This window comes from Haliotis asinina, chromosome 11 (genome assembly GCF_037392515.1).
Source record: "Haliotis asinina isolate JCU_RB_2024 chromosome 11, JCU_Hal_asi_v2, whole genome shotgun sequence".
NCBI lineage: Eukaryota > Metazoa > Mollusca > Gastropoda > Lepetellida > Haliotidae > Haliotis > Haliotis asinina.
Genome location: NC_090290.1, coordinates 17,308,183 through 17,335,280, shown reverse-complemented (window position 1 = coordinate 17,335,280; position 27,098 = coordinate 17,308,183). Strand labels below are relative to the sequence as shown.

Below are 27,098 nucleotides of genomic sequence, written 5' to 3'. Positions count from 1 at the left end.
AGCTGATGAATTTCTTTGACTGCATTAAAACCATTCAGTAAACATTATCATTATCTTAACTCAAACCTTTTCTAACCGTCCAAGCATCATGTACGTTATATTTAGGTGAAAGAATGACATATGTGGATGCTTACTGTGTCTCCTGCCAACTGCATACAAACACAGCCAAACAAACAGAGCCAAACAAGCATTCATTGAAACACCACACAACGACCAACCCCTAATATCAGCCTTGAACACAAGCTCCCAGTGCAGGTAAACGTTGCCAAACAGTTGTAATAATCACTGCCAACCCTCCTATTCATTCAAAGGAACATCGCCGATCTTGCACTAACAATATTTACAAGAATCAAAACCTCGTTTCGCTTGTAGAAAAAGCCACAAAGACTCTCTGATGGTTCACGGAACCTATTGGAAAACGCCGCAAAGGGCCATGTCAATTGAAGGGTAAACGGCATAATGGCTATTGATACTTGGGTCGAGGAAAGGTCAATCCACACTGTAATACGACTCGCTTGATTGGTCTGAAAGGATTGATATTATAGTGTGATTGTGTTGCCTATTGAGCGTTGGAGGGGGGCGACATGGCCACGTTGAACTGGCACTCCAAAGTTGTTGAACAAAGAAATGGAATGCGTTGCTGGCGGTAAACATAGTATGGATTCGTTTATGTGATCAAGAATGTACGACTGTTTATAGACCATATACATGGACGTCTTTATATCATATCATACTATATTACATCATAACACATGAGATATTTAAGTTAAGGTATTTTATGTTATGTTATGTTGTGTTTAAAATTAAAGAGTGAGTGAGTGAGTGAGTTTAGTTTTACGTCGCACTTAGCAATATTCCAGCTATATGGCGACGGTCTGTAAATAATCGAGTTTGGACCAGACAATCCAGTGATCAACAACACGAGCATCGATCTGCGCAATGGGGAACCGATGACATGTGTCAACCAAGTCAGCTAGTCTGACCACCCGATCCCGTTAGTCGCCTCTTACGACAAGCATAGTCACCTTTTATGGCAAGCATGGGTTGCTGAAGGCCTATTCTACCCCGGGACCTTCACGGGTCTTAAAATTAAAGACGTAAAGATATTAATTATGTATCAACAACATGTAAAATGTGTACCAATAACATCTCAAAGATGAATTACATTTTCTCTTTGTCTCTGCTGCATGTGTAGTGCTATAATGCTACGAAGTTTATATTTATTTATTAATTTAGATCAATGTCCAAATGTCGCTAAATTTTGAAAATTAATGCAATGTATAATGACACCAGTATTCTTCTAAAAACTGTGCAGTTTATTAAAAATGCTTTCGTGATCAGATACAAAATGTGTAAAATTGCATAAGATTTATATTGTTAAATAAACTTTTGCATGATGATTGTGAATGGGTTCAGTCCCTTAACCACATTACTTTTCGCTACTGCCTAGCACTACCTGCAAATCTAAATCCCTAAATGAAGCAAGTCTAGATTTCCCCGAATCTCCAAACTCACTGGCGCTCTTTGGAATTTTAATTGGTTTGTTTGTTACTATCACAATTATGTGTATTGAGCTAAGTGTTTGTCTAATTGGCCGATAGCCTACTTACAGAAACAAATGCATTCTAATGTAAATTGCTCGCACAACTCCAGATTCAAGGTACGAGTGTCAAAAAACGTACTTTTCACGTTTTTGTGACACACACATTTGGTGCAGATCAAAAAGCCTTTTGGATACACACCTATAGTGCACATCGAAGACCCATTGTGACCACTCGATCCCCATTTCATCCAGATTATATCTCGATCCATGTCATCATGAAATACCTTTTCTTATACAGACACAACGCTAGTGACAATGGAGTGCAGAGTACGGAGGAGAGTGGATGACGTCACACACTGACGTCATATCCATAAGTACCACGAGGGGTAAAGGAGCTCATGTGACGCCATGGCACACTTCGTAGATCACGTGATAGAGGTCATCTCAAAGCCACCGGACCAAAGAACAGATCAGGATGTCAATGAGATATTGCCATGGTTACGTAAACGATCGAATACCGTATACCATCTAACCAGAGGTATGTCCTGAAAATTGCAATCACCTCCAACAAAACCGTCAATAAATTATCCAGTACTATTTTAGAAATTTTAGAAGGAGAGGCTCACTGAAAGATTACAGCCGTTAAACATGCAGCTATGTTAAACATTTGTGTGTGAAAGGCATTTTCTCACTTACGAATTTATGGTAATGTCAAGCCTTCGTGATATTACCTGTCACAAACACACGCAAAGCACGTCAATGGCCACCTGAACAAACACGAGAACTTATGACATATGTGAAAAATCAGTGACTGTTTAATTTTCTTCCAGCGGTTCTCAAAAACCTGATACGAAACTGCCATTACCGGAAGTCGCCCTCTAATGAGCTCATCATCAAGCAAGGCGAGTTGGGCGACTGGTAAGACACTCACTGAGTAGACAACTTTGTTTCACTGACGCTAAACTCCAACGGTCGGCGCTCACGTGCCCTTGACCATGACCATGACGTTCAAGCCCCTGGTAAAATGTGAGTTTAGAGTCACTGGTAAAGTGTGTGTTTAGAGGTCCCTGGTAAAATGTTAGTATAGAGTCCCCTTGTAAAATCTGTGTTTTGAGGTCCCTCGACAAAATGTTAGGTCAGAGTCCCTTGGCAAAACGCGTGCTTAGAGGCCTCTGGTAAAATGTGTATTTAGAGGCTCTTGGTAAAATATGTCTTTAGAGGTTCCAGTAAAATGCGAGTTTAGAGGTTACTGGTAAAATGTTAGTGCAGAGGCCCCGGTAAAATGTGTCCTTACGGTCACTGGTAAAATTTGTGTTTAGAGTTCCATGGTAAACTCTGTGTTTTGAGGTCCCTCGACAAAATGTTAGGTCAGAGTCCCCTGGCAAAGTGTGTGCTTAGAGGCCTCTGGTAAAATGTGTCTTTAGAGGTTCCAGTAAAATGTGAGTTTAGAGGTTGTTGGTAAAATGTTAGTGCAGGGGCCCCGGTAAATTGTGTCCTTAAGGCCATTGGTAAAATTTGTGTTTAGAGGCCGCTGGTAAAAAGTGTGTTTCAGGATAGGATAGTAAAGTTATATAGCGCACATATTCACGCTGATATTTCACCCCTTGATCAGTGGATGTCATCTAAACGGTACATCGTACTATCCTACTATATCGTACAAAATAAGTTAGGGATATTGTTATTTTTATGACTGGTGTTTATCAGTATGTCAATGAATAAATACATCATTATTCATAATTTCAAAATTTACAGTTATCCCTAACTACTTTTGTCCCGTATATTTTGTCTTTTCAGTAGCAGCTTAGTTTCAACATAACCCAATATATTTTATCTCCGTTAGTGTGAAAGCTCACATTTTGATTATACACATTCCGTTTGGATTCAAATGAGAATGATTAAATAACTCGAAATGGAGATAAGTGAACAGAACATAAATGAGATGCATGGTTCGGAAGACTCTGAGTAGTATATACAATGACAGTTCTGGCTCACTTTCAAGAAATGTCTCTACAAAGCCTTATTTAGTAAATAAGGCTTTGGTTGGGACCTTAGATCTTGCTACTATTACCCCTACTACAAAAAGGTTGGGTGTCTATTACCGTGTATTGGTTGGAGGTAACACTGTGCCGTACGGTACGATCAATAATTCTTCTCTTACAAACCCCCTACCCGGCCCACCCCTCAAGTAGTACAAGTTAGGTTCGTCGGCTTTCATATCCACTTTATCTATGTTGTAAGTTTTGACTGACCATATAGGATCGGTGGCCCGCTTACGGCTATCACCCTCGTGTTCCCCCGGCTGGTATAGATACCTCACTAGGGCCCTATCTGGTATCTGTTTCTCCTTCCCACGCAATGGAGCGGCCGACTCTGCAACTATTGATTTTAGTTTGATAGCGTCTGCCGGTTTCTTACCGGTGAGACGGGTGACTTCATGGTTGATTGCCGACACCACCTTGGGTAACCTCGTGACCCATTCAGTCGATCGTTTTCCAGGGGTGACCATCTCCCTAGCATACTGATATCCGAACAAGCGCTCAGCCAAAGTCCTATTAAATCTCTCAACTATGGCTTGGCTGCGATGGGCTCCGGCCGTGCCACGCCTGACCTTTGTATCGTGTTTGGCTAGCAGTTGTGACACGGCACCCATGAACTCCCGTCCGGGGTCAACTTGCAGCTCTGTTGGCCACGTCAGCGGGCTGCGTTTGTATATGCGTTCGAATCCTCTGGCTACCTGGGCCGAATCTTTCGTGGTCAAGGGTTCGGCTTCCTTGTAACGACTGGCTACGTCCACTACGGTTAAGGCATACTTGTACCTCTTGTCGTGGGGTAGGAACAGTAGGTCTGCCTGGTGAACGCTATTAGGTATATTAATACCGAACCTCCTTCTAGGCACGTAGCGTGGTGCCGGCAAATAGATCTGCCACAGGGCTTGTTTTTCAAGCCACGCTTTGGCTTCCTCCGGGGGTACTCGCGCTATTTTAGCTAGCTTATCTACTGCGCTAGCTCCTTTCCAGTACCCACGCGGGCTGTAGTAAATAGCCTCAAATGTTTTCATGTCCATACGCGTATGTGTTTATCCCATCAATAGCTATCCAACGTTTCGTGTCCATAGGCGACAGGGACGTCTTGTTTATAGTCAGTCCGTATATCTTATGTCCATCACTTCTAAGTGTGTTCATTCATTCTTGAGCTCGTTGTAGTAAAAGACGTACATCAGGTGTTTGGATAAATCGAGGATGCTCATCCCCACGTAAACAGGCCGGTTGAATTTTATGTGGCTTTTCTTCATGTGTAGGGCAACCAGGTTGTCTGTGAATATCTTACTACGGTTGAATGCCGGACTGGCTATCAATCTCCTGAGCTTGTCTTCCTCACTCGACCGAACCAGCTTCACGGTCACGCGTTTCCTCAGGTTCTCCATAGTCTTACCAAACACCGAGTTGTTCATGAGCTTGTAGAGATTTTTCTCAAAATCACTGGTGGCTTTTTTTCGTAGGTCTGTGTTCATTCTGATGTAGGGCTCCATCCATGGGCTCTGGTTGAACATGAGCACCCTGTGTATTTTGGTCAGCCTCATGCCCAACGACAGGTACAGCTGTAGGTTGCGATAGTGAACGATGTACTTGGTCTTTTTCATTAAGTTAGGAACGAGTTTTTCAACGTCTGTCACACGCCCACCTGACAAGTTATGTTGGTACTCAGACATCCAGTCTGGGTTAACCCTCATACGTTCGGGGGCCAGGGGGTAGCTGTTGTGTGATGTGTGTAATTCCTTGGTATACTCTAAGTCAACCTCGAGGATATACCCTTTGTTCGAATCTGGTGCAACCCCATAACATCAACGTGGGGTACCCATTCGAATCCCCCTGTAGGTAGATACTGGCTCATGGCCCAGCCGTACAGGTTGTTTGCGTCGAGGTAGAGAATGTGATTGGTTGGCTTGTTAGGATCGTAACCTTTCACGTATTGATTATTTGCTTTCGCGTATCGTTTGGATGCCATAGAAATCCCACCTCGCAAGCCTTTCTCAATGAATAGGTGCATGTCGTAATCTGTGAGCAATTCCAAATTAACTCCGGTCTTTTTAAGCAAGGCGTCCCACGACAGACCTGGGCTGGTGTAATACCATGCGGGGTCGAGTTTATACTGCTTTAAACACGTCCGCCTAAACGTTTCAAACACGTCGGCTAACAGCAGTACATCTGTCCTCAAGTACAGGTCGTGATAATCACCCAGGTTCTTACAACCCAGTTTATTCCATACGTTAGTCGCGTGCGAGTAATCATCTCGTGAGACGGACGCCTCATTCAGCTTGCTATAAAAACAGTCAATAGGGGGTAGTCTGGTCTCGGTGAACTTGACCCAACTATCCATGTACTCATAGGGGTACACACCCTTCCTCATAAGCAGGGGTCTAGTCTCGGCGTCTGTGTATCGATCGGTGATAGGGAAGGTATTGTTGGCCTTGACCAGACTGTCGAGTGACGACAGGAGGAACTGAAACGAGTCAATGAACCTAAGTCCGTTTAAGCTGAAGGAGATGTATCTCTCCATGTTGTTGGGGATGCACGTTATATTACCATCGATTTTCGCGATGGCCTGCATGATCAAGTGTGAGTCGTACCCTCTCAAGTTGTGAAAGACAACGGGTTGATTTTAAGCTTGAGGTTGCACGCGTTGTGAGCGGCGCCTCTATACTTACCAGTTATGTGGCAGTGATCTCTCACCGAATCACCGTTAAGTGGTGAGTCACACGCGTGACAGTTAGTGCTACTAGCGTGGGCTAGCCTGTCGACTCGGGTCAGACGCATGGGAGCGATTTTATACAATGCATTCCTAATAATTTTTTCTTCCTCCTGCAAATACTTTAGAAACCTTTCAGCCGCGTCAGGGCCCCTATACACTACCGGAGCTTTCGTTTCCCCGTCACAACGGACGACAATGTATCCAAACGAACAGGCTTTATGCTCTTGTGTCTTGTGGGTGAAGCTACCACTGGGGGAATCCCCACCCACAACCAAAGCTTCGAAGTCGGCGTATATGATATAAGGCACAGACATTTGGTTCTTGTGGTTACTGAATTTTAGGATATTATCACATTCCTCAGGCATGTCGACTCGTATGGCCGTCTGCCCCACACCTTGACAATCATCCCGGTGGGATTCTAATAAATCAGCTCGACTGAAACCGTGTAGGCATCGTACACAAAAGTGTTTTTCCCCATCGTGTTTCGACTGGTCGTGCAACAACCGGCTGAGATGTTTTTATCCACGTGTAGTGATACTTTTCACCTCGTTGGATCATGAATATATTGATAACTTGGCGATCCTTCACCGGGCTGACCCTGTGTACTATTGTTGTGTTACCTTCGTGCCCAAAGACATTTATAGCCAGATTATTCTGTTTTTCTATTTTAGTGATCTGGGATATGGGGGTGGGTTCATCTATACCATCCCAATTGAGCCCATCATCTTGGGGATAGCTAGAAAGCCTATCTGAATTAGCGCCAGCTGGAAATAAGGCTGACCTGATAGCTAACCTCAGGCAATCGCTTCCTCTATTCTTAACGTTTACTATGGCATGTTTGTTCCTATAGTAGGGAGGCAAGGCTAGGTATGACCCGCCTCTGAACGGCACGTAGTTAGCTATGTCTAGATAGACATTATCGATTTTATCTACAGCCCACCCGGACCCCAAGTGTGTGTAGCGTTCTAGGTATTCTCGTATCTGCTGAAAACTGGTATCGATTGATGTATCAATGGTCTCTGTATGTGTGACGACCTCTTGTTGACCTCGGAAGTAAGGCTGAACATATTCAGTGGTACTCCCAACCTGCTTATCGAGTGACATTTTCACTGTGATCTGAAACTTGATAATACCTAGGTTATTTAGTTCCTGGTTGACCTTATCAGCTACCAGAGGCTTGATATCTGTAATGTCTATGTTTCTATCAACGTGCATGCGCCAACCTCTCAAATAGTTGCCTACAGCGCGCTTAGTGCGCACGAACTGTAGGTCAATAGCTCTATTCTGTCGTAATAATTCTACAAGCTGTGGTTTTCTCATACGGGAATACCCGCCTAAACCCAAATCGTGTGCCTCGGTTTTCAGTTGTTTTACAGTGGGAGGTTTTGCTACGGGGGCATGTGATAACAATGCGGTTAACCCGGCTCTCCCCAGGTTTGAATAACCCGTGTATCCAAGCTGTTTTGCTTGAGCTTTTAATTGTGTTACCGTAGGAGGGGCTTCTAAACCTAGTAATCTCAACAATGCTGACTTCCGCATTCGAGAATACCCGATCACACCTCTCTGTTTTGCGACCCTCTTCAGCTCGCGTACAGTAGACATCGTGTTTACACCTAAGAGAACCAATGTCTAATTGGTTCACAGTAAGGGGAGGTAACCCTTTCACGCACTGGAGTCTATCTTGAGCAGTCGCCTACGTTCTTTTATGTAGCCTTTTTTATTCTCGTAGATGAGTTGATGTCTGACTACGTTCGCTCCGTGAGCTTTACATAGACAGTAGTGTCCTTTAACCCCGATACCACACACAGAACACGTGTAGTTAGGACTTCCCATATGGAAACAACAGAACCCCTGATTCCTGCATTTCCTACCACAGGCCTCGGTCTTCCCCATAAGTATGTATTCGCATCGGTATGGAGCGGGTCTCATGTTTACTTATATAGGTATTTTAATTTAATTGCTTCGCAACCAACGCAGTAGCTGCTATACCCAACACTATGAAGCCCAGTTCACGATTCATTTGTCCCTTGGATGGTGTGTAGTACTGAGCGAGTGTGGGTTTATTGAGCGGTTCCAATTGTTTACCAGTTAGTAGATAGTATTCTTTCATTGCTTCATCGACATCGTAAAATGTTTGAACGGCATGGTTTTCACGCTTGAGTTGTTCGTTAATAAAATCGATCCTCTGGAGGCGTTTTTTAGCGTACTCGGCCTGTGCCCTTTGTAATTTCTCAGTAGCGAGATCGTGTCGCTTCCTTTCTTCTTGTATTGCGTGGCCATCTCGTAGTTTCGAGAAGAGGAAATTACTCCCGGAAAATGCCAGGGCATTCACTAACGCCCCACCGACCATCATAGCTATCGTGGCCATCCCTATATTTATTTCATTATATTATCAGGTATGATCCCTTGTTTTACTAGGATGTCTTTTGTGGCCATCGCCATACCAAGGTTCATTATGAGCATACCCATATCCTGCAGGTTGAAATCTAGCTTGATAGTTGGTTGTTTAAGCACCATTTTAGTCAACCGAGCGTACCCTACGGCTAGACTGGCGACCACTGTGGCGTGGTATGCGTCGTTGACGAACGTTTTCCCCTCAGACATTATGTATATGATATAAAATATTAAAATTATAACATGATATGCGGGTCAATAGTGGGGGTGGGGGGCTCACTGTTGGGTGGTGGCTCACTGTGGGAGGGTACCCCCACGTATAACCATGTTATAACCACGGCAGCAGTTACGCCTACAGCCAACAACAGTCTGGTTGGGTTGGTCACTTTATGTTGGTTACACCACCGTTTTTTACCGGCAGCTACTCTCTTAGGATTCTTCTGTCTGGTTACTGTTGGGGGTACCTCCACTGAAGGGGTCACTTCCCTCACTGGTTCCTGTGAAGGGGTCTCCTCCACTGTTGGGGGTACCTCCACTGGTTCCTGTGCAGCATCCATCTATACTATTATTATTATTCTTTCTCTCAAATTGACAATGTTTTGCCGTGATAATCGCCGCCGTCACTAGAGCCAACAACATACCATATTTGTGGTACAGCCCGCAGCTGATAGAGCTCACGGCGTGTTCGATAAAAGGGTCTTTCTCGAGGTCTTCCCACAGGTAAAGTTGGCGCTCTGGTGGAATGGGAAAGAAGTATGATACAATACCGGTGTATATCTGGGTCATAGCCGATCCTATTGTCTTTGTCATTTCTGCTCCGAGCCGGGACTCGTATCTAGCGTACAGCTTATCGATTTCTTCGGCTGACATTTTGTGAATTTTATCCGGAGTGTAGTCTCCAAAGTAATGTTTGGCTTTGCCGCCAACAGCCAACGCCACCAGTTTCTCTCGCTTGGGGGAATCCCCCACAGTGGGGGTACCCCCCAACTGTTCGAGCAATTCCTCACACTCCATCTTATAATATAACAAGTAAGATTTAGTTTTAACTATATAATACCCGATACAGACAAAACACAGAGAAATGAAGGTTAAGTTGCACACGACAAATACTTCAAATATCATAGCTATATACTTAGCTTTGCTTAGCTTTGCTTAGCTTTAGCTTAGCTTTGCTTAGCTTTGCTTAGCTTTGCTTAGCATACTATATATGCTACTGGTTGGTCGGTCTTTAGCACGAGCTTAGCGTGTTTAGTTTCAGCGAGCTGTTTCTTCACCCGTTCCCGTTCTAATTTACTCATCACATCGTTCTCTCTCAAACACTCCTCAAACGAATCCCTGTCCTTGCAGTGAAATAAGGCCACCCATCGCGTCTGCTCCCTGAGGTCTTTCAACACCGAGTTGAACTTCTGCGTTAGCACCCAGACGCTGTGTTTTGCATGCCGGCCGGAGAAGGCCAGGTACGATAGCATGTCTCTCTTTTTTGTTATCTCGCGATTAGCGCTGCAGTCGTCCAGTATGAACAGCGTCGGTTCCCCTTTAAATTTCTCGTGAAGAGCTTTCAACCAGTCCTGCAGGCGTGTTCCAGGGTCGATTTTGTGTACGTCCGGGTCCGTCATCACCCAAGGTCGCGCGTACGTTTTATTCATGCTCAGAGTAGGGCACATGATAACGATGTTATCGAACACATCCTTGTAGTAACCCTCCAACATATCCAACACGAAAACGGTCTTCCCACAGCCAGTCTGCCCGCACACTATAGCGCAGTGTGGGTCAGTGGGCTGTTGGGGGTACCCCCGGGGGGTGTGGGGGTCTCCCCCACTAGTAGATGGCTTGCACGAATCTCCCATTGTCTATATTAAGTTGCGCGTCCATAATAACGTACAGATATAATTTCAACTTACCAGCGGGTTGAGCCTTCTTAGTAATCTGGATGGTTATCCCTTCGCTACCGTTATCTATACGGCGCCCGCTACCGTGCAGTTTATCATCATCCGTGGATCGCATGTCCAACCATAGGGCGTACTTGGTGGTCAGGTATTCACCGATCTGCACGGAGCCGAGGTCCAGGTCCTTTGTTATATAATCCCCCACTGGTAGCTTTTTTATCTCATCCCACTGCTGGTGTGGCCTCATACCATGACTGAACAGCTGGTTGGGCACGCCCTCGATGGTAACTTCCACCTTTTCAATCTCGGGGTTGAAAAACTTCTCGCTGTCCCTCCGGAATGGATCGTAATACTCCACGGGGACGACCAGGATACCTTTCATCGATCGCGCCGGCACGTTCAGGTTGATATTCCACACAGTGTCGCTCTTATCTCGCACGACTGATCTATGCCTCAGTACGCGATCGTACAGGATAACCATCTTCCCAGAGTACTGGCTTCTAACCTGCCTGGCCAGCTCCGGGCTAGTGACCATGTCGAACTCCAGAGAGATGTTGTCTATGGCATAACTGGCCTCATCACCGTTCGGCGTACGCACTACTTTGCTATAGTCGTTAAACGTGAGCTCGTATTCGAGCCTATCACCCAGCGCGGCCTGGTAAAACGGCGCGTGTCCCGTGAGCAACTCGAAGTCGAGCGGCACGCAGAATCGATTCCCGTATGCTCGAGCGATGGCCTTTTCACCGTCCGATAGCTTGTCTTGCTGGTCTTGCATGAAGACATACCCTATACGCGCCCGGGTTGATTTGCTGATACCCTGGTACACATCATTGACTCGTTCTCCCTCGCTTTTCCAGAGATCCCTGTAGCAGTGAAACACGTCGCTGTCGTCGATGCTCAGCACCTCGTTACCGCTGATCTTGACGGTCGTTTTCTTGATGATAGCTCGACCCACGTTCCGCACTAGCTCGCGTTTGTCGTTGTTGGAGGTCAACGTGATATTGAACGCCAGTCGAACAGTGCCTGGTACAATGAGGTCATTCTCACCAAGGTTTGGAAATCTAACCAGCAGAGTTTGATTCTGGTCTATCTTGCTGGGATTGTTGGTGATGGTCACCGACTGACGCACGGCTCTGGCGCCTAATGGCTCCCTCAATCTTCTGAAAGGATCTAATTTTCTGCCGTACACTGTTATATAAAAGAAATATATTTTTAATACTAATGGATGAAGACATAGATATGACGGAGATGCCGGGCGATAGTGCCCAGGCATTCGATGATGAGCAGGAGACCTCATTTACTAGTTCACCATTGAACCAAGAACTTTTGGAAACAACGGTAAATGATTATTACGAAAGTTTAAGAAGAGATAAAAACTACGTTGAACCACAGGGTCGATACCATAAGAATTTTTTTATTGATACAAAGGGTGTTCTACGCCTTAAGTCTGACCCAGGGGTTGACCTCTTTAACAAGAGCAATAAAAAACCACTGGCCTTGTCAACTCTAGCCAGCCGCCATGGTGTCGAATTTATCCGTAAAAATCTAAACATGCATGATTACGGTGGTGCAATACCTAAGGCCGTTAAAGAAGATCTGCAAGCTACCAGATCCCACCTCACCACTAGAGATGAAATGACACCACAGCGTGCTACAGAAGCCTCGGACAGCATAGAAAAACTGTTGAGCACCTACTGGGACAAACCGTTACCGGGGTTTGACTTTCCGGTAAGGGAACTGCGCGGCTTAGACGAAGCCGTGAAACGCGTGCGTGGAGAACTCGTGAACAACATGGGGAAACTGAACGAAATCGACGAGCACATCGCTAAGGAAAAAACCAAACTCAACGAAACTGAAAACGATGATATGAAGCGTCGTATCAATGAACGACTACGTGATTTAGAAGACGAGAGACGTACACGATTGGAATCCGCTTCCTCGAATCATGAACAGCTTCGATCCCAGATCAGTCGCATTCGGGAAACAATCGATAGAATACTGAACGAGGATACAACTTTAGCCAACAGGATTCGGATATTGTTCCGGGAGCAAGGGATCACCATCGCCAGCATTCTGACTGCATTGGGTTTCATCATATCAACCCTGGTGGTGTCACTGGTGGGAGGAACCCCTGTGGGGCCTGCCGGCGGCGGGGGAACTCCAAGTGGCGGTGGGGGTGTTAAAGACTGGATAAAAAAACTCGGGGAAGGCCTAGCTAAACTGGCTGGTAAAGCCTCCGAAGCCCTTCCCGGCATCCTGGGTAGCATCGTCTCGTGGTTGTTGGGCGCTCTGTCTAAAACTGCCATGTGGCTCAGTCAAAACCTGTGGGCAGCCATCGTCGCCGTGGCGGGTCTGGTGTACGTAGCGGCTAAGAAATCTTTAACCAAATAAGTCCCAAAGTTACCCCACCAACCACTAGGGCTGTTTTATTATCAATATGCTGCTGAGCCTGAATATGAGAGTGTGTGGGGGGTACCTCCACATGAACTTTTGGCCCCGGGGGCGGCGCCACTATACCCGTTTCACGTGGTGGGATGTGTGGGATATAGGGGGTGTTAATATCGGGGTTGATACCCAACTTTTGATCCGCCGTGGCTATAACTATTTTGTTGTTATAACCCACCACTTTTTTTACTCTCAGTTGCATATCACTCGGAGCCATGTACAGCCCCACGCCGAACACGTAATTGACTTTCGACCTGGCGTATTCTAACACGTTTTGGTAACGGTCGATGGCCCGCGGGATATCAACTGGAGAATTGATAGCATCCTCAACGTTGGCAACGAACTGTTTCTGAGCGTCGAAAGCAGTTCCCTTACCGATGATGTTGGAACGCGTCATCGACTGAGCACCCAACAGCGCCCACACGTACGTTCGAATCGAGTCGTTCAACCTGACTACCCCGGCACGAGTGAATCCTTTCGACGTGTCCAGCATGAACATTTTCCACCCGTCTGCGGTTGACTGCTCCACTTTCTGGATTGTGAAAGCAACACCACCTTTAAAGTCCATACGATCATCCCTCCATTCATTACTCGACAAAGTAAAGTCCTGCCTAAGTATACCTCGTTTCAGTAAATCATCACTTGCATCTTTCACTGGTTTTGGCCCATATTTGGTAGGTTTAGGAACAATTTCATCTAATTCACGGAAAAAATTCTCAGGACTAAACATTTTTCGTTTCATAAAGTTTGTTAGTAAATCTTTCTTAAATGCTTTTACTGAGAGCCCATCGCTGTAAGGAATACCCAACCCGTGGTTCGGCCCCGGCAAACGCCAATCCGTCTTCGGGTTTATTTCGAATTCATTGCAAATACGTTCGTAGACCCGTCTATCGTACGGGTTGTTTGTTGCGTCCCACGCTTTGTCCTGTGGGAGGGGGGCGCTGATCTCTTTAAGGATACGTCTGACCTGGTAGTACACGTGGAACTTGAACACAGACTGACTCAGCGGTCCACGCCGAGTGTCGGTCAATGTCACACCACACCCCGTTGTAGCGCACCACACGGCAAAGTTTAATTGATTCTGCCAGAACTGCATAGGGTTGTTGAACCACGCGTGGACTGCCTTGATGTTAGTCACCGAAAGCTTATACTTATCGAACACATCTAAAAGCTGGGCATTGAAATACAACCCAGGAGCAACCACGATCTTCATGGGGGAGAAATCTACGTCCAGTTTAGGGTAAAACACACCAGGGGAATACATTTTAAAACTATTATATAATAAATATATATGTAATATGTACATAACACTTCCAGGAATAATGAGCGGTGAGGCCGTTCAGCTGACGCACGCGATCGATAACACGTCAGGCCAACTCGAAGTCACACTCTGCGATATCACCTACCTACCGCAATGGACTAACATCAACGTCAGCAACAATAAGCTGTTCGTCAGTGGAACTCGCAGTCAGATAACTGACGGCTACTACAGCGTGTGCTCTCTAAACGACGAGGTCTTCAAACCCCTGGGAGCCGAACTCAAGATGAACGACTCAAACGGTACAGTGGTGTTAATCAACAACGGAAGAAACCCCTTGAGGCTCGGCCGACCATTAGCGAGGATACTCGGTATGTCTCCTGACGAGATAAAACCAACAACAACCGTCACAGGCACGAAGTTACCCGACCTAGTACCGTACCGAGAGCTGTACATTCATCTCGATCAGGTGAGCACAACGTATAACATTCAAGGAGGTCACCCTTCCACTATACTGAGAGCAGTGCCGGTGAAAGCTGAGAAATACAACGACGGTAGAACCGAGTCATTTTCACCACGGCAGTATAAGAGATTAACCCAGGGCAACATACCTGAGCTGACAATATCGGTGTTAGATATAAATCATAATCCTGTAAATATAGGATACCTCAGCTTAACGCTTCATGTAAAATGACCAGCGCACAAGGGCCCGGAGTGAAAAAATGCGTCAATATCGGGATCTCCGACCTTGGAGACACGCGCGGTTTCGACGCTCCCGGAGTAGATGGTAAATCGTACGCCTTGCAACTGAAAAACAACATTTACAAACGCGTTGAAATCCCCTCCGGTGGAACCCTAAGTGATATGATAGATACCACAAGAGCAACAGTCAACACTAAGTACGCCCTTGTCAACACCGGTGATAATAATTGGATAATATACCCATCGTTCGGTGGTAAACTGTTCGACTTAGACGATGTTGAGAGCACTACCGTCGCCCGAAACAAGCCATATATGCTCGTCTTCACCGAAGATGACAAGTGGGTGTTGTTACCCGATAACGACGACTGGTTTCTCAATATTAGACTCGTCTCCCCTTACGTGTTTACGGATAACAAAGACAACCACCTAAACAAAGTCGTGAACAATGGAACCCTGCTCGTGGCTTATGTCCCAACTCAGAGACGTAGCGTAGTCGTCAGCCCAGTCAACACTATGGCAGCCCACATGCTATCGAGTAAACCGGCCATACAAAACGTGACATTGCAGTTGGTGTCTGAATTCGAAGGCGTGGTCAAGATACTAGAGAGTCTACCGGCAAACTCAACACTGATCATCAAAGTCTACCTAGGGGAACCATCGGTGAATGATGTCGAGATCGTGAAGGGGATCAAACTCGGGTGGGTGAAACGACACCAGTATCAAGTTTGCAACGTTTACGTGCGGGTGGGTGTTGGAGCCGACACCAGTATGGAGGGGGTCAACGTGATCGTGGAAAACAAGATATCACTAACCAAGATCTTCCTGCCTGACAACATACACTTCATGGGTATGAAGTTAACCCCTGAATTATTATCAAAAAACCAGTTGGAAATTATATCGTAATAGTATAATAATGACCAGTCATCGTCCCAACACTACGCTTAACGACCTAGGAGATACGGAGGGATTCGATCAGCCTGGTGAGGAAGATGAATTATACATCCTGCAATTCAAAGACAACGTGTACAGACGGGTGTCGTTATCAGATTTTAAAGAGCCCAAATGGCTGATCAACTTAACACTCACCTCACCTTATATCACATTAACCGAATTGGGGCGTATCTCTAAGATTAGGAACAACGGTATCTGGCCCGGGGATTTCATTCCGGAGAGGGGATTAATAAGAACTTACAAAAATGGGTTAACGTCTTCATTCGAAAATAAATTAACATTTAGTAATCCTGAAATAATATTCCCCCCTTTCACACTCATCATAGAAGTCTTCTTTGAGTATTCAGACAATGGAGACCCCCCAATAGTACACCAAATTTTACCCGAGGTGTATATACACTGGTTTAGCATACACAAAGGCGAATATTGTCGTATTGTTATACAACAGGATACCACGGGTCCTATAAACCACTTAATAAACCTCCTTGGGGTTTTTATTACAACAGGAAATTCTATTAGCCTCTCACCTATTACCCTGACTAATAGTCTAGAACTTGTAGACTTCAAATTCATTGATAGATTTTTAACTGAAACCCAATTAAAATATCTTTCAAAATATATATTATAGGATGGGTCTGTACCCAGTTGTAGAGGAAGTAGCGAAGACGCTGGAAACCGTAGATGGGTTCCGCTTGAGGCAGTTATGTGATGTGAAACGTCAACTAGAACAAGACCGTGACACACGGAAAGCTCTATGTAAAAAGTATAATAGAGCTTTCAATATCGTGGACGGGGCTGACACTACCCTTATGGCAACCAGCATGGGACTAGGGGCGGCAGGTGTTGGGTTGTTGGCTACCATCGTGGCCGCACCTATAGTGCTAGGTATTGAAATAACGGCAGGGGTGGCAGGGTTGGCAGGATTGGCGCTTAAGTTAGTATCACGCAGACTTAATCGTAAGGCATTGAAACACGACGAGATCAGGGTTCTGGCCGAAGCAAAGCTGAACACAGTGAGTGAGCGTATTTCCACGGCACTCTCTGACAGTAAGATCTCAGAAGAGGAGTTTCGTTCAATCCTCTCTGAACTCAAAAAATATAACGGAATGAAACAAGATATTCGATCCAAGTCTCGTAAGTCTGCTATCAGCGAGGACGAGAAAAAAAAGTACATAGAACAGGGGATACAAAAAGCCCAGCAAGCCTTTATTATGAACACCAAAGAGATCGTAGGCGGTTCACGTTAAACTGTTTCATCGATATAAACATAACATAGGCACAGACGTTAAGTAGTAGGGGGAACACGAGGGTGATAGCCGTAAGCGGGCCACCGATCCTATATGGTCAGTCAAAACTTACAACATAGATAAAGTGGATATGAAAGCCGACGAACCTAACTTGTACTACTTGAGGGGTGGGCCGGGTAGGGGGTTTGTAAGAGAAGAATTATTGATCGTACCGTACGGCACAGTGTTACCTCCAACCAATACACGGTAATAGACACCCAACCTTTTTGTAGTAGGGGTAATAGTAGCAAGATCTAAGGTCCCAACCAAAGCCTTATTTACTAAATAAGGCTTTGTAGAGACATTTCTTGAAAGTGAGCCAGAACTGTCATTGTATATACTACTCTCTGCACCAAACAGGATCTTAAACAATTTTTTTGTGTTAATCATAAAGCGTCAGATTTCAGAGTTGCTTAATTATTCCTCGTTCTCAGTCCTACGGATTGCTCTTAACGTGTTGTGGCTGATGGATATTGCAACATTTAACTTCCTAATTCTTTGTATCAATTGACTTACTGGGAGAAATATTTTTTTCAGGCGTCTTCACGCATTTCATTCACACAAGCAAATAAACACCAGACAGACGCACGCACGTACACAACCACGCAAACCAAAGTGCGCTGCTTTTCGTGTCATTCTGCTGTTCGACACAAAGAACTAGTTTGAGTTAGTGGGAATCAGGTAAAAATATGGTAACTACTTTTTCAGCATGTACATCATTCTCCGCGGAAGGATATCGGTGTACATCGACCCGTCCATGACGGGGGAAGATGAGGGGTTCACGCCGGTGCCCACCTCCCCTAGGAAACATGCACGGGTGGAGGAGGAGGCATCACCCACAGAGATAACCATGAAAAGGCGAAGAGCAGGGGACAGGTCTTCTTATGGGAAATTCATCATACACTTTGGTAAGCCCTTGAGAAACGGCCCCTTGAGAAAGGGGTGTAGTGGTAGGTGGTGATGGTGGGGTGGGGAAGGGAGGGGAAGGGGGAGGAGTGTCACACTACGATTTTACCCTTGTTTCGATGGACATGGGGTGCGCCCCCGTGCACACCCACCCACAACCGCACCTCTTCATACTGGGCCTGGATAAAAGTCAGGGCTGAGGAAACCAATGGTTGATAGCATGAGTGACAATACCTGCCGTCGGGTACAAAGGGGCAGTGTGGTGGTGGGTGGTGGTGTTGGTGGGTGGTGGTGTGTTAAGGCATAACCCATGATTGTCGTAAGGGAGAACTAACGGTTTCGGGTGGTCATGCAGGGCGATCGCTTTGCTCGGGTTAGAATTAACCTTCAGCAACCTTTGCTTGTCGTAAGAGGCGACTAACGGGATTGGGTGGTCAGCAAAGAGGCCCACATTCCGTGACAAGATATAACATTTACCCTGTCCCGTGTTACATCTGTTCTTTTCCTATTCTTCGGGACCTGTTCAGGTTAGAACTGATCCGCAGCAACCCAGAGGCGACTAACGGTATCGGGGGGTCAGACAAAGAGGCCCCACGTGCCGTGACTAGATACATCATTTACTCTGCCCCGTGTTACATCTGTTCTTTTCCTATTCTTCGGGACCTGTTCAGGTTAGAACTGGTTAGCAATCAAGAGGCGACTAACGGGATTGGGTGGTCAGGCTCGGTTGTGTAAATCGATGCTCATCCTGTTGATCACCGGATTGCCTGGTCCAGCCTCAATTATTTATAGAGCATGTCCATATAGCTGGAATATTGCTGAGTGTGGAAACTCTCGAACGCATACACCCATGCTTTGATATAGCATTTCACTCTCCCTCCCTTCCTTCCTCACTCACTCACTCGTTTCAGAGTCAGGAAAGAGTTTTGGCGAGGTGGCGTTGATGAGTGAGGACAACATCCGTAACGCCAGTATCATCACGGATACCGATTGTGACTTCCTCGTGGTTGACAGAGAACTCTTCAACTCCTCACTGAAGGTATTAGGCCTGACTGTGTACTGTAATATATGCCGGATATGCTGACATTTATCTTAAGGTGCGAAAACGTTTAAATGAGAGAGTGTCATTTTCCGGCGCATTTAGCAATAGTCCAGCAGTAGAATTCGCTAACAGAGCCATCTGAACATCATTTTCACTTTCCCACCTAGTCAACAGTTCACTCACCTAGCTAGTAGTCCATCCACCACCTCCCTCAACGTCCCACCCAATCACTCACCCAGCCATCCACCCACCAACTCACTTACCGACGCACCCAATCACACACCCACCCAACAGTCCACCCACCAACACACTGAAACAGGCAGCTCACTGAAAGACCCACCCAATCACACACCCACCCAGCCGTCCACCCACTAACTCACTGAAACAGGCAACTCACTCGATGACCCACCCAATCACCCAGCCATTCCACTCCAACGGAGCCACTGACTCACCTACCGACCCACCCACCCACCCACTTACTCACCTACCTACTCACCCAGCCGTCCAACAACCAGCTCACTCACTTACAGACCCGCCCACTCACTCTCTCACGCTCAACTATCCATTCATCCATTTAAAAGTCTCATGTTCGCGCCATCTGTTTCCGTATTTCAAATATTTGTTTAACAGATATCAACAGAAACCAGGTTAAGTCTATTACATATGCACTACATTGTCACACTGAGATTTGATCTTTCTGTTCTCATATATCTTTACCACCTTGACCTCTTGACCCCGAGGTAAACACAATTATCCGAAATCTGTCAGTGGCAACATATTTAGACGTTTAGCTGTCAGGAAAGTGTTGGGGGTGAAGTCGGACCATGTCTGAAAATGCCGACGACGACAGTGACTTCGCAGACGTGAGCGAACATTTCTTGTTCTTTATGTAGTTTAGTACGACATATCCAAGTTAACAAATAACAATGGCACAACAAAGTATTTTAGTAGTGTGAGAGAATAGGTGGTTCTAAAGTATACTGGAATGAATGTGGTCCTGAGCAATATTGGAGACAGGGTGGTACTGAGCAATATTGGAGACAGGGTGGTACTGAGCAATATTGGAGGCAGGGTCGTATTGAGCAATATTGGAGACAGGGTGGTTCCGAGCAATACTGGAGACAGGGTGGTACTGAGCAATATTGGAGACATGGTGGTTCTGAGTAATACTGAAGACAGGGTGGTTCTGAGCAATATAGAAAACAGGGTGGTTCTGAGCAATATTGGTGAAAGGGTGGAACTGAGCAATATTCGAGACAGGGTGGTACTGAGCAATACTGGAGACAAGGTGGTTCTGAGCAATATTGAAGACAGGGTGGTTCTGAGCAATATTGGAGACAGGGTGGTTCCGAGCAATACTGGAGAAAGGGTGGTTCTGAGCAATGTTGGAGACAAGGTGGTTCTGAGCAATATTGGAGACAAGGTGGTTCTGAGCAATACTGGAGAAAGGGTGGTTCTGAGCAATATTGGAGACAAGGGGGTTCTGAGCAATATTGGAGACAGGGTGGTTCTGAGCAATACTGGAGACAGGGATCCAGCGAATTTGTGTATATATTGGTGTATCTTAGTCGTGACCTCAAGAGTAAAATTCAGACATCATTTTCTCATGTAACAAATCAAACTTTGATGCACTGTGTGAAGTTAATTTCTGGTGCTCTCAGCCGTCATATTTCTGGAATATGGGCCAAAGCAGAGTAAAACCATACTCACTCGTTTATCCTTAATTTATTACGAAAAGCTGTAAACGGCGACCGTGCCATATGAAAAGTATTTATTTTATTTTTCAGATCAGTATCGGATGTGACACACAATACAATGTTTTTTGCAATGTCCAGATGCATATGTGTTTGTTTGATATTCCTAATCTGTAAATCCAATTCCCTGGCGTCGAGGCTAAATGATAATGATTTGGAGATTTTACATGCGCTTTTTTACACGATGCGTACTTCATGAATGTGATTTTTCACACTTTAATTCTGCCGTCTTAATTCTATCGTGCTAATTTCAGGAATATGAAGAGAGGTCGTACGCCGAATGCCGACACTTTGTTCAGAAACATCCCTTCTTCTCGAAAATGTCCCAACGGTTCAAAAGACTCCTTACTCTCAGCCTACGTAAGGAGATATATGGCTTCGAGAGTACACTAGTTAAACAAGGGGAGCCAATCATTGGTCTTCATTTCATACTCAGGTAAGTCTGTCTCACGTTTGGTATCCCTTTGTCGATGCTTCACATTGGTCCAGTTGCCATAATCTGTTTGTATGAACCAAGTATCCTTTTCGGTGAAATTTTGTTTATTGATGTTTATTTACACACAGAATGTGTAAGTCCGTGTGTTACAAAGGCCACAAACAGCCTGCGTGCTATTTTTATTTTACTGGTTATAATACCACAGAACGGGTTAGTCTTTGTGTTACAGAGGCCTGTCGACAGGTATCCTGAATGCTATTTCCTTGTACTGGGGCTATTATCACAGAACGTGTTAGTCTTTGTGTTGCAGAAGACTGTCGACAGGTATCCTGAATGCTATTTCCTTGTACTGGTGATGATACCACAGAACGTGTAAGTCTTTGTGTTACAGAGGCATGTCTACGGGTATCCTGAATGCTATTTTCCTTGTACTGGTGATAATATTACAGAAGGAGTTGGTCCGTTAATTAGCGTCATGGGTCTGTGCGCAAGAATCATACATGCTACCCACCTTGTATTCATGATAATAATTCGCGAACGTGTTAGTCCATGTGTTATAGAGGCCTGTCCATAAACAGCCTACATGCTATTTCCTTGTTCTGATGACAATACCGTAGAGCGTATTTGTTCTTGTTTTGCAGAGGCCAGGCCAAGTTCTACATGGAACCCTCACGTCATCGACACCAGTATCCTCACCTCTGGCCCTTTGAAGCTGCCATTGATATCTACTCCATTGAATTTGATTGGCTGAGGTACGTGCCTGTATGAATGTGATTGGCGGAGATAAAATAATCAAAATATTTGCATCGGTAGCATTGACAGTGTCTTACGAATTGGTGTAGCTTTCTAAATGAATTGGCAGACTCTCTGGTATTTTTTTGTAATTCTGCCTTGTTCATCAAGGGGACATAGTCGATCAGCACACCGCCACATCATCTCTCCTCGTCTCGTCTTTCCTTCCCTCACAACGACATCTGACATCACATCACATCTGATCTCGTGACATTGCATTACACCAAGACTTTGAAAGGATAAAAAACGTAAAGCTTTACGTATTATATGGAAGGCAAAATGTGGATAATAAGATAATAAATAATCATTAATTTCGTGAGGGGTGGTGGAGTTAAAGCGTTCGCCCATCTCGCATTTGCTATTCCACAGACATGTACTATGTGTGGAGCCCATTTCTGGTGTCCTCCGTCCTGATATGGCTCGAATATTGCATAAAGCGACGTAAAACGTACGTCACTCACTCACCCAGTCTGGTTCGTGCAGACATATCTACAAGATACGCAATTATATATCACAACATTGAAACTGTAAGCAGTAGGAATTCAAATATTGTGTTTACGCTTATTCATCCGACCTTCACTTCGAAGAAGTTAAAATATATGTACAACAAATCTGACGTTTCACATCACTATCGTTGACTGATTTTTCACAAAGTGGCATGTTCACTTAAATTGGTACGCCGGATTTTTTACGAGGTGACGCTCGTTGTTCCGGTGATCGTTTGCACATGCATATGTGATGTACTTAATCAGAACAGTTGTGACTTTCTGCGTACTGGTATATGTTTATATTTCGGGTTTTTTCTCGTATTTAGGAGAAGTAGTCAGACATCCATGTGAACAACTTTGTTGATGCGAGTGATTTTTTGTCAGTCGTGGCGTCATGCCGTACGGAAAACCGGATCATTTTGTGTAAACGCACCAAACCGCTGTGATGTATCTGTGAATAATTTTCTAATTCTTAAATACCCATCCCATCCATATGCTCAATGTATCCATCGAATGGACGATTCCATTACTCGAAATCTTATATAATTCAACATAATGTAAAATTTGTTTCTTTTTGTCTTTAACATTTCAAACAAACGAGCACATTTAACATTTTCCCGAATACAGCGTTCATTATCACTCCTTACATATTTTATTTGATTTCATATCACTTATTACTGGTAACAAAGACCATTTGCTATTTGGTTCGAACATTAATGGACTAGTGGACTTCAATTATGTATGTGGGGCAGCTGAATGCGAAATATACGTGATGTAGTAGGCCTCACGCCCGGCATTCGTTAAACACTAAGTTACTTAAACATTAAATCCGTGGTTCGGATTTGCGTGTTCTCCAAAACATTTCTCAGAACGTTTTCGACGTAATTTCAGAACAATCAATAACAGAAGCGATAACATTTTGCTTAAAGACACCGAACGATATCATGGAAGTGCTTTTGTGAACTTAATGCATGTTAAATTATATTGGACCGCCGGTGTCGTTCGTCTAATTTATGTGGTATATACATGGCTTGGCCCCAAATGATGATAAAGAAATACTAGTAAGTTATCTCTAGCAGGTAACGTGATTCGACAGCACTGGCGCCAGCGCATGCAAATGGAATAGTGTTGGTGTTTGCTTTCAGCGTTAAAAGTGTAGGGTTGAATTTTCAAAATGTTAAGCACATTTTATCTGATCATCGGTCACTCACTCACTCACTCACATTCTTAAGGTAAAGATTAAAAAGAAATACTTGGTTCTGCAACCAATACCTCACTTAATCCCTCTTGTTTCACAGGGAACCAAGGAAGAACGCCATACTACGGAAGTACCGTGATCCCAACGCACTCCCCATGAAAGTGGACAATGTCGACCTTCGACGGAGAAAGGGGTACGCCGCAGTAGAACGGAAGCTTCATGAGAGGTCTGTGAGTCTCTGTGGGGTGCAGAACGGGGAGGTGCTGGGAGACACCGAGATATGTTTGGGATTGGGAACCTACATGCAGACCGTCGTGTGCTCGACTGAAACTGAAGTGTTCATTCTCGACATGAAAAACTTCGACCGACTCGTAGGAAGAAAAAATCCAAATACTATTCAAATGATGAAGAAGCTTGTGGAATCTAAGTTAGCGATTCGCAAGGACTTGAAATATGCTCAGCACATACCGCTCCTGAAGTTTTTGCACTATAAATTGACTGAAGGGTCTTTTCCGGAAGCCAAGAGACTACCTCCGTTGAAAGAGTCCAAGGTTGCTCCGGATATTGATCATGAAAGACAATATATCCTCGATAACTTTTTGGAAGGGAAATCTCCACTGGTAGATCCTCAGGTGCCTGGGGCTGTTTATTATAAGAATCTCATGCAGGAGAAAGCTAGAATCAGAGCAAATATTCGGAAAAGAGGGTCTAGTTTCAATACTCAACATAAAACGAAGATAAGGAACCCAAACCGACGTCAGCCAAGAAGCCGGCGAGAGATTGTGGAGAGCCTTCAGCAGATGTTGGATGACGACTTGCTGATGTTTCAACAACCCAGGAGAAAGAAACACTCCGGGTCCAATGGATCAGTCAGAAATGATGCTGCATCTGAGGCTACTGGTAGCAGAAGGACAAGCTTCTCAGAGCCTTTCAGAAGCAGAACTACAAGCTTCTCAAAGAAGAAAGGAAGGTTTGGATCAACTGGATCCCTGAACACAGACACTGATGACAAGGACTCCGTTATGAGTGATGGGTCCTCTTCACAAAAGCGGTTTAGCTCAAAATTTGTTCCCAAACCTCCATCAGAGCCAAACAGTGGTAAGTCCACACCAAGAAGAGGATTATCTCCTTTGAGTGTATCAAGTGATGGGAAAGATAAGGATCAGAATTTAATGCACCAGTTGAATGAGCCTAGCGCTAAGATAACCCAAGGGCCTGTGCCACCAGCGTCTTCTCGAGGACCCCAACTGACAGACAGCACGAGCATCTTACCACCTATCCGAGAAGACACAGCAGAGCAGCTTCTCTCTCGGGAACGAAGAGAAAGCGCAGTTAGCAGAAAACCTAATCTTGAATCTCCGGAGGAGATTGTGGAGCTTGCGCATGAACAACCCAAACTCGTTAACGATTTAGAACCCTTGAACACTGAAGTCCCTAAAGAGAACCCCGAAGAGGAATTCCATCTTCCAACAATATCGTATGTCCCTCAGTCCACACGTAGATCCAGCACAAGTACGGTAAGATCCAAATGGGAGCCTGCTAAGAAGATCATCCAGGAGAGGATTCAAGATCGTCTAGTGACGCAGTTAGCAGAGAAGGAACCTTCATACGCAGATTACGACACCAGCGAGAATTCCCTCAGTTATCTGGAGTCGAGGATCAGGTCTTTTCATCTCAAATACGGCAACAAGAACAAGATGACCCTCAAACTACCCAAGCTGAGACGATACACAGGACATTTACAGGTACAGATGTTGCTATTGTTTTATATGTGAAAATGTTATACATTTTCATTTTGGAAAGATGGCATGAACCACAAGGATGAGTTGAATTCTAAGCTGCAAGTAGCTACGAGCAGACAGTTTAATATTCGTTATGGCAAGACATTTGTTTCTTGAAACATCATGTCAGTTTCTGCCATTCACTAAAACAATCACTTCAAACATAAAGCAAAATTATTTGGGCTATGACGGTACTTCCAAAATGAAGTTATTTCTTCAAACAAATTCTCTAACTATGGACATGCGTTAATGCGCTACACAATACTAACTCACCACGCTTACATTGAATATTTTCATGCTTTCAATAGGCGGTTGGGGTGGCTTAGTGGTTAAAGAGTTAGTTCGTCACGTCGATGACCCGACACGATTCCTCATATGGGTACAATGTGTGAAACCTATTTCCGGTGTCCTCTGTCGATATATTGATTGCATATTGCCGTTGTGGCGTAACACCATACTCACTCACGCATTCCTACTTCCAGGAAACAGATTTACAGCCTCGACCAGGTGGGAAGGTGTGGATTCGGAAACAGCTGTGTCAGTTTGCTGACAAACGCGTGCAGGTCAAAGGTCACAAGCATGTGAGATACCACATGGTGGAATCCTTGCCCCAATTTGACCACGTGAAAAAGACCCGCATGATAATGAACTACCTAATGAGTGCCAAAAATCAAACTGACGCACAATCACTCGGCAGTAGCAACCAAGCAATTACCTTCACCCAAGAGAGCTGATGCCTAACATAACTTATTGGGTCTCGTGGGACTGATATTATAAAATAGAGCTGATTTGGAGCACAACCGATATCAAGGCAATCTGAATGAATCTGTCCGGTTCAAAATACGACCTCGAGTAATGCTGTTTCATAACTCGTGGAGGGCACGAATCAACCTCTCGCATGATTTCAACTTCACACAATGCTTTGCATCATCGAAGTCAAAATGCGTCACACTGACAGCTTGTCTTCCATGGACCACTTGCACTAATCGAGCTTAGCGCCATGACTGTCTTTTCTCTTGATAAATGTAGCGAAGATCGGAAGTGCAAATGGAACCGTATCTACAAGACGCTTTTAAGAAATAAAGAGAGTTATCGCCTTGTCGTGATCTTGGGGCCTCACTTCACTGTGTCCCATTGTCAACGACTCACTTTGTTTTGCATCAGCATACGTATACAGACAGGACACAGATTAAACTAACGCTGGAACCCAAAGAACAGTGCTTGCACGGTGGGAGTACAAAATCAGGATATGATTTATCATACGAAATATTGATATACATTTGTACACAGAACGCATTTTCCGTGGAATGACTTGGTATATTTTTACAGCATTTTTATATCTTCGTGTGTATGACAGACAGCTTACGACAGCATCACTAAGTTCTTAACAAATGTGTATGTCCAACTGGGAGATATTCCATAATTTGATGATATTGTTGTTTGTGTGTTTAGTGCACAGCGAACACAGTGTGCAACGAACAATATCG

At 44.8% G+C, this 27,098-nt stretch overlaps 1 protein-coding gene across 1 annotated transcript; it reads left to right on the top strand.

Moving 5' to 3' along the window:
* The first annotated feature begins 1,841 nt into the window (after positions 1-1,841).
* Positions 1,842-27,039, top strand: LOC137256237 (uncharacterized). Its single transcript, XM_067793960.1, has 8 exons — positions 1,842-2,081; positions 2,374-2,461; positions 17,923-18,122; positions 19,032-19,159; positions 21,171-21,352; positions 21,994-22,104; positions 23,931-25,575; positions 26,094-27,039. The coding sequence occupies exons 1-8, from the start codon at positions 1,952-1,954 to the stop codon at positions 26,343-26,345; spliced, it is 2,736 nt and encodes a 911-aa protein (XP_067650061.1). The 5' UTR covers positions 1,842-1,951; the 3' UTR covers positions 26,346-27,039.
* Positions 27,040-27,098: the final 59 nt, after the last annotated feature.